Source organism: Nelumbo nucifera, chromosome 1, assembly GCF_055504915.1.
Source record: "Nelumbo nucifera cultivar China Antique chromosome 1, China Antique-T2T, whole genome shotgun sequence".
Taxonomy (NCBI): Eukaryota; Viridiplantae; Streptophyta; class Magnoliopsida; order Proteales; family Nelumbonaceae; genus Nelumbo; species Nelumbo nucifera.
In genome coordinates, this window is record NC_142649.1 from 35,792,139 (window position 1) to 35,801,177 (window position 9,039).

The 9,039-nt window shown below is 38.4% G+C and overlaps 1 protein-coding gene across 1 annotated transcript in view; it reads right to left on the reverse strand.

Moving 5' to 3' along the window:
• The window catches only part of LOC104608276 (zinc finger CCCH domain protein), a 60,158-nt gene extending 51,324 nt beyond the window's left edge, over positions 1 to 8,834 (reverse strand). The window contains exons 1-2 of the mRNA XM_010274209.3: positions 8,697 to 8,834; positions 6,501 to 7,915 (exon numbers count right to left, since the gene is read on the reverse strand). Coding sequence (XP_010272511.1) covers positions 6,501 to 7,855 — 1,355 coding nt within the window. The 5' untranslated portion in view covers positions 7,856 to 7,915; positions 8,697 to 8,834. The remainder of the gene's footprint in view (positions 1 to 6,500; positions 7,916 to 8,696) is intronic.
• Between the last annotated feature and the right edge of the window lie 205 nt (positions 8,835 to 9,039).

Sequence of the window (9,039 nt, forward strand, 5' to 3'; positions counted from 1 at the left end):
AAATTGGTAACTAAGGAGAACCACAATTAGTAATTTTGACAGTGAAAAAGAACCACAAAAACCATTTTCCACTTGAGGGTTTTCCTTTTTCCTTATCAAAAACATATCAAAGATTGTTAAGCTAGAAGAAAAAACAGAGAGATAGAACCTCATAATTTTTTTATCACTAGATACAACCCTATCATTGTCCAAGTAGGAAGAGTAATGGGACCACATATCATAATAGTGGTGCACAACACAGTACAGAGAACCCTTATCCTGTGAGGGTTATGGAAGATGACAAAGCGTCTGAGCCAATGTTTTAAAACGCGGAGGCGTGACGCGAGGCATTCCACTACCTAGAGACGTGAGGCGTAGTTCAGAATGCAAGAGGCATAAGCCTCCTTAAGGGGAGGAGGGTTAGGAGGAGGATGAAGAGGAAGGGGGATCTCATTTTTTCTTTATTTTAATAAAAATCTTTTATATTAAGAAGAATAAAAATGCATAACATTAGTTGAAAGGGGGGGGGGGGGGGTCTTGTCGAAGCGGAGGCGAGTGAGCGAAGCAAGACCCCCCTAACTCAAAAAAAAACAAATAGGGCTGCATTGAAAAGGGGGCGGGCCGAAGGGGCAGGGGGCAAACCACTTTCTTTCCCCTTATCTCTTCTTCCCTTTCCTTTCCTTTCCTTTTCTCCTTTTTTCTTCTCTTTCTTTTTCTTTCCCTTCCCTTTCTTTTTTCTTTTTTTTCTGTCTTTTTACATCAGATGTGCATGAGGCGTACGCCTCAGAGGTGTCAGTGCCTCTGGCATACGCCTCAGAGCGTTTTGGGAGCGCCTCGCTTGGAGGCGCGACGTACGCCTCCAGGCCCTTCCCACGCTTTTAAAACACTAGTATGATCCCTTTTTCTATAGTAAAAGAATTTTTTTATTAAAAAATAAAAGAAGACAACATACAACCACAATTGGGTGCTAGGAAACCACCACCAAAAAAAAAGCCAAAGGACTGCCACCTACTACATACCTGGCACCCTCTCCCCATTTCGAAAAATAAATACTCACAAAACATACTCTGCTTTGGACAAACAGGCCAAACCGGACACAAACAAAAAAGTCTTCCCCAAAATCAAGTCTCACAACCCCACCCCCTACTAAACTCCAATGTCAATCCTCCCCGTCAAGTAACTACTCTTGTCCACCCTCATTCCAAATTTCCCCTTCTTCAACAAGGACTTTCTTTAGCCTTTCTTCCCTATTGTTCCACTCAAACTTTTCAAAAGCTCTCCTAGGAAAAACCTCAACTCCTAAGAAAAACAAGCCTAAGGATTTGTCAACCTTGACATCCCTGTCAACCAACTTTTCGATCTCTATACAACCTTTTTCCTTCCCCCGTCCCTCTGAGGACACCTCAAAAATTCTTTTTTCAACTTCACTGCCACCTTCCCTATTCTTCTCCTCCGAAACTGTCTCCACCTCCCCTACAAGCGAACCCATCACCTACCTATTCTTACAGCCAAAGCTAAACTGGACAACCTCCTCTCCATCATGAGCCCCACGGCCAGAAACTCTTTGCTTTGCTTCCCTTCTTTTATACAAAATTTTGTACTTGTTAGCCACAAAAACACCTTAGTGACATGCACAATGTGAGATTTATTTGAGCTCCCACGAGTCTTAGAAGTCACTGGAACAGAACTTAATTCATCTTCATCAACTCCAAGTTTTTCCAGACAGATTTCGAAAACCAGCTGGTTACTTCCATCTTCATCAACTCCAAGCCCGATGGTTTTACCATCTTGTTCTATAAGAAGTGCTGGGAATTTATTAAAGAATATTTAATAAAGGTAATTGAGGAGTTCCATGAATTGACCACCCTGTGAAGAAGCCTTAATGCTACCTTCATCTCTCTAATTCCAAAGAAGGATGAGGCAGAACACCTCAAGGATATCAAGCTGATCAGCCTGATTGGAAGTGTATATAAAATTATTGTGAAGCTATTAGACTTAACATTGAGAAAGGTTATGAGTTTTCTAATTTCACAACAGAAAGCTTCTTTTGTCCACAATTGGCACATCCAAGGAATTCTTATCACCAGTGCATTGGTTCAAGATTGAGAAGCAACAAGACAGATATTGCATGCAAGGTGGACCTAGAAAAGGCTTATGATCACATCAACTGGGATTTCTTGGACTACTTGTTAAAACGATGTAGTTTGGGCAAGAATGGAGGAATTGGATGAAGGTTTGCATCTTCAATCCAAGACTCTTGGTTTTAGTCAATGTCCCAGCTAGGGGTAACTTTCCTATCTCTAGAGGTTTGTTGCTACCCCTTCTCTTTCTTATTGTGATGGGAAGTTTGGGTAGAATGACAACCAAAGCTTCTGATGAAGGTCTAACAGAAGGCTTTGATGTAAGAAATGGTGGAAGGAAGATCTCTTTGTTCCAATTTGTTGATAATACCCTCTTCTTTTGTGATGCTAAGGCAGAGCAAGTGCAGCACCTCAGATTCCTTCTCTATTGGTTTGAAGTTGTGTTTAGGCTGAAAGTTAATCTAGCCAAAAGTGAACTTCTTCCAATTGGAAATGTTGCTAACTTAGACTCTCTGGCCAAGGAGTTCGGTTGTGGCATTGGTTTCCTGTCGTCTTAAGTACTTGATAATGTCATTAGGGCCAAGTGCAATTCCAAAAGATTTTGGATCCTGTGGTAGAGAGGATGGAAAAGAAATTGGCTTCATGGAAGGAAATTGCCGTCTTAAGTACTTGATAATGTCATTAGGGGCCAAGTGCACTTCCAAAAGCATTTTGGATCCTGTGGTTGAGAGGATGGAAAGGAAATTGGCTTCATGGAAAGCAAAGTATCCATCTAAAGGTGTTTGTCCTTATTAAAAGTGTCTTTGCAAGCCTTCCTGCTTATTATATGTCAATGTTTCCCATTCTAGTAGTTGTGGCTAAAAGATTGGAAAAAAACCATGAGGGAGTTTTTTTGGCCGAGTTGGAAGGACTCCTCCAAAATTCATTTGGTTAAGTTGGACCAGGTTTGCCAACTGCTAGGCTTAGGGGGTCTTGGCATAAGAAAGGTGAAGCAGTCCAACATCTCTCAAGTGTTTAGAAAACCAGACCGGACTGGCCAGTCAGACCAGTTGAATCGTGACTCAGGGCCCTAACCATTTCGGTCACACCCCAATAACCGTATTTACTAAAAAACTAGTGAAAACTAGCTGACCCAGCAGTTTAACCGGAAAACCGATAACCCGTTGCTGGTTTCACGAAACCACCAGCCATTAAGTACTTGAAATTTTAAAATGAGTTTGAGAAGACTTGAACCCATGACCTCTTATTTTTATATATTACTTTACTACTACTAGCCCACCTCTTTACTTGTGTTATTTAATGACTCTTATTGTATATATCACTTTATTACACTCATATTTTAAAGAAAATGCAAATTATGAAACTTGAACCCTGGTCATTTGCTTTAAAAATTAAGGAACTTTCCATCCATCCACCATATTTAAGTATATTAAAAGTAGTAAAATATATTATATATAGTACTTTTTTTTGAAAAAGGTAAGGTAATTTTATTAACTGAATCAGAGAATAAAAGGGGTTCCAGCAAAGGTAAGGCAATAATATAAATACGATATTATATATAGTATTTATATAACCCATAGTATATATACATATATGCCATGTCATCACGGTTCGACCCCGGTTGAACCTCCGACCCGTGAACCTCTCCCTTCTTCGGTTTTATGCCTGATCAGGTTCTCTGAACATTGCATCTCTCTTCTTGGAAAGTCACTTTTGCATTTCTTGTCAGAATCATAAGGACTGGAGAAATCTAATTGTTGAAAAAGTATGGATGCCATAGAAATGAAAGGAAGGCAGAAGAGTCTCACATTTTATAGTGTGTGGAGAGGGTATCTGTAAGGCCTACCCCCAATTCACTAAAGGAATCAAGTACGAAATTGGCATGGGCAATAAGGTGAAGTTCTGGAGAGACCTGTGGTGTACCAACTCTCCTCTTAGTGAGTGAGTTATTCCCTATTCTCAGCAAGCAGGAAAAAAAAAGGTACAGTGGCTGAATTCTATGATGTGGAGAGGGGGCTTCTAGTGTAGACTCCTATCTTTAGGAGAAGTTTCAATGGTTAGGAGTTGAAATCAAATTGCTGATTTGCCATCCTTGGTACACCAGAAAAGGTGTAACACCATAGAGCAAGACACCAGATTTGAATGTAGCAGCACTTAGATGTCCTCTCAGTGAAGTCTTTTTACAGGAATGTATCTGGTGGTGAGAGGGTTGGCTCTCCTCTCGTAGAGCTTTTCTGGGGAGTTCAGCCATTCTTTTGTCTAGAGACTTTTTTAGGAGCTCTTAGATGCCCTGTGGCTGATGTAGAAAATCCTTGTACAGAATCATTTTGATATTAATACATTATACTTTACCTTTTAGAAAAAAAATGTATGCATGTTCTTTCATAAGAAACATTCTAATGACATGAATCAAGTGCGACCAGTTTAGTTACAATGAGTTATGAATTTGAAGAGCATGCAAAGAAAGTTAAAAATATACTAATAGGAAGAATAAAATGTGATTTTTAAGTTACAAAGGAAAAGGACTGCAAGGTTGAAAACCATGTCAGGGTGTTCACGCATACTTGATAACTCTAGTCTAGCATGTTTTTAACTATCAAAATAGACACCAAAGTTTCACCTAAGCAGACTAGCATCAACTTTGCACAGCACCCATAGGATATTTCATTCATTCGTATCCAACATTTTCCACAAGGCAACCATGATTGAGAATGAGAATAAATGTCAAGCAATATTCTGGAGGTTGTGACATTATATAAGAATTAGCCAATATCTTTACAAGAACAGTAAGCCTGAGAATGGTAAGGTTGTTTACATAGTTGTCAAGGCGGGCGCCTAGGCGACAAGGCTCCCTTTGAGGCTCGCCTCGCCTAATCGCCAAGCAGTTTTCTACTTCCTACTATAAAATACTTTTTTATTCATTCTTTTTGAGATTATAATGATAAAATAGACATTATTAAACTAAAATAATCATTTTGAGTGTTTATATACTAATTTATTTTTATTATTTTCTTATTTATTAGGGTTTAATCAACACAAACACTGCTAAATTCTGTATTGAACCCTCAAAGACTTAAAAACCTGAACCAAGAAGTAAGGAAGAACTTAAAATTTTATCTAATCAGAGCATATTTTCCTCTTCCATATATTCTTCTTCTTCTTCTTCTACTACTACCAATACTTTTTATTTTCTTCTTTTCCTATAACAAAAATAAGGGTTCAGCCCCTATATTTTTTGAATTTTATTTCCCTTCTTCCTTTTCTTCTCATGAATATGTTGATTTTCTATACTTTAATATGAAATTTATACTTTTCTTATGAATATCATGAATAATTATTAAGGAAATATGGTTATGGTACCTAGGAAACTACCCTAGGATCTATGTTTTTAACATAAAAAAATCCATCGCCTAGGCGTTGCCTAGGCACCCGCCCAGGCGACTAGGCAAAAAGGCACCCCCCAGTCGCCTAGCCTCGCCTTGGCGCCTTGAAAACTATGGTTGTTTATGGCTAGTAGGGAAGATTGCTTCATTTAGGAGGTGTTAATATGACAATTTTGGAGGTATCCCATCTTGTATTATTTACTAGATGGTAGTTAGAAGAACAAGAACAAGAAGGAAGATTTCTGACACAAAAACAAATTTATTGCTAGAATTCATTTTTCTTGCCTTAGACTAAAAGCTGGTATAACTAGCCAAGGTAAATTTCTTTGCTCAGTAAGTGGAGTTTTTTTTTTTCATCAGCAGTGAAGACTATTGTTGCTTTGATTAAGAAAGTGAAGATTTTTTCATCAATAACTGAAACTTTCATTAAGAGAATTAATGAAAGTAATGGCAATGAAGATGAACAAAATGCAGGTGTCTGTAACACCTCTTAAATCCATAAATGAACCAAATACAACTTAGCAGAACTCCCACATGAAGAGTACAATTTATAACTTCTTTATTGGTGGCAAAAAGATAAATTTTATGTTTACCAAGCATCATTGATACAAGCATGTACAACTCTGGGCAAAACCCTGCCTCAGCCCCCACAACCAAAAAAAAAAAGAAAAGGCAAAGTAATATCTTTGTACAAATGGAATTTCATTTGATTGGGGTGAACTGTTATCATAATCTTTCAAATTCATATTGTACAATTTTAACTTAATCACCAGTCCGCACTTTCTAATGGCAAGCTCTAATTACAAGAAAATCTCTGCCTAAAACATTATCACAAATCCAACCAGCATGATAACAGAACATAAGATTGGGAAGATTCGGTTTTCCATACATTGATGTATCATGTGTGGTTAATATAAAACATTAATCTAGATAAAGCATATATAATTATTGTTTGAAAAAGTGACAATGCATGTATAACAAGCAATAATACATTAGAATAACAAATATGCTTTCAATAAAACAAAAACCTAGAAACATGGTAAATGTTAGAACATACCCTTCATTATCCCGAGAACGAGATCGAAAGCGAGGTTCTCGATTAGCTGCTTGTGTTGTACCCCTTGGCCGAAGCATTCTCTTACGCTGTTGGACACCATAACCAAAAACTTCTCTTTCTCTTTCAGTACCTCCATCACCCTCCATGCACCCATCATCTGGTTCCTTATCATAACACCTAGTGCGCTTTTCATGCCTATCTCCTTCTACATCTGCCTCCCTTTCTTTTCTCCTTTCTTTAGCATCCCTATCAGCACCTTTCCAGCCATCAAATTCTTTGTGTCTTTTCTGTTCTAGTACTGGATTTTCTTGTTCAGGTATTTTGATGGATCCATCCATCAAATCCTTCTCATTGTGCAAGCCCTCCTTCTCAGCTCCATTCAATGTTTCCCTCTTAATATGATCTTTTTCCCTCTCCTTTGGTCGCTCCTTGTCTTTTGGAATATCCTTTCTCTCCCTCTCCCACCTCTCTGTTTCTCTTTCTTCTCTTGTTGGCCGTTCACTACCACCATTACCTACTTGCAAGTTGTTTCGACGATCATTTCTGTCCTTGTCCCTTTCTCCCCAATCTCTGTGTTTTTCATCCTTTCTTTTCCTTTCCTTCTCTTTGAATTTTTCCTCAGATTTCAGATCAACCTTGTTCTCCCCAACAGTGTCATGTGTTTCTAAATAATCCCGCTCTTCATTTGTTAAAGCTTCTTTTCTGATCTCATTTGGACCATGAAGATTAGTCCGTGACATACGCCATGGATCTAAACCATCATCTAGTGCTTCAGGATGTCTTTTTACTCTATGGTGTTCCTTAGGTTCTTTCCAAATCAAGTGAGAACTTCCTGCAGTGAAACTATCCTTTTCAATCTTAATTTCACCCTTAAAACCTGCATGAGCTTCCCTATCATGTTTTGATTCTTTATTATCATCTCCTCTACCTTCTATCCTTACATCTTTTTCACCTTTGGAAGATTGAAAATCCACCCTTCCTTCGGTGTATGATTCCCTTCCTTCTGCCTTAATATCTCTGTTCTCAACCTTGGAATCTCTGTTGTCCTTGGAGTCTCTAGATTCCATCCTGTTCTCTGAAGTGAGTGAATGGTCCATAGCTGATTCATTAGAGGATGACGGCATCCTATAAATTGGAAGAATAGGTGATCTTTTATCTGCTTCACAGGATTCAATCCGGGGGACTTTTGCCAACCGCCCATCTGGGCCTGGTTCAAAGGGTGGATGATATTCATTGGCAATTGACTGTGTTAGTTTCCCTGAGGAATTAGAAAAAACGGTGCTATCTTCAAGTGGGTGTTTGGAATTAGTAGGATGGCTTCCATCCTCATGCAATCTTTTGGGAGCACCACTCATAATGTTCTCAAAGTTACAACTTAATCAGTTTTTGTCTTAGAAACATTTGCTAATTTCTACCTGAAAATCAAAGTCAAGATGCAATCAAACATCCAGGAGTTTCTTAGTATAAATCCTACCATGCTGTTTATGCATCAAAAATAAAGAAAAAGAAAACAAGAAAAGTAGTGATAGCAAACACTACGTCGTGTTAACATCAAGTCAAATGGGTTACCAAGGAGCCATAAACGTTGGCATCTTAACATTCAAATGAAAAAAAAAAAAAAGAACTTTTATGGATTTTTTAAATAGTGCCTGAAAATATAGATAAAAAAAATACACCATCAGACAAAAAAATAATACCTCAAATTACAGACAGAACCACAAATTCCACAGCCAAGGCTAATAGGATTAAATGGATTAACAAAAAATAATTTGTGAACACATTTTTGAATCCTTAGTAACAGGGAAATGAGCATATAAAGAAGTTCAGAATAAACAAAAGTATTAAAAGTTAGAGAGAGAGAGAGAGAGAGAGAAGATAGAAGAAAAAACTGCAGAACCAACAGACTAAAGCAACCACATCAATGGCGAAAAAATAAACTAAAATATATTACAGAAAATACACAATTTGCAGAACTGAATCAGTTTCCACATTGAAGAAAGGGACCAAAAATCTTAAAAATTTGCAAAAGTAGTCTCTTGTTTACATGGATGAGATGATCGGATCTAAAATGGCATAAAAACAAAAACAAAATTAACGAGAACTAGGGTTTTCCATGAAGAGCGAAACAAACATGAGAAGAGACAACACTATAGAAGAATACCGCAGAGCCATAATAGAGGAGGAAGAGAAGCTCACCTCGGTGCTCGCTCAGCCGCTCGAACTGCAGATTCTCGTCCACGGTCTCCCCTGTTGTTTCTTCTTGCCTTATATAAATTGCCCAAGACACATTTTATTGGCTTCTGCATAATGACTAAAATGCCCTACTGCTAGTGTTGAAGTTTGAGCATAAACCAGACCCAAAAGAGGAAATTTCCATGTTGCTTGCGCCATGGTAGGGGTGCAACTTGGTGGAGAGGAGAGGGGGGCCAAGCCGAGCCCGGAGCGATCCATCCCGCAATTTTACAGGCTTGGGTTTTCGGTCCTCGGGCTGGGGCCGGGGCTAAAAGTAGGCTTTCTTTAATTTTTAGTTTGAGCCGAG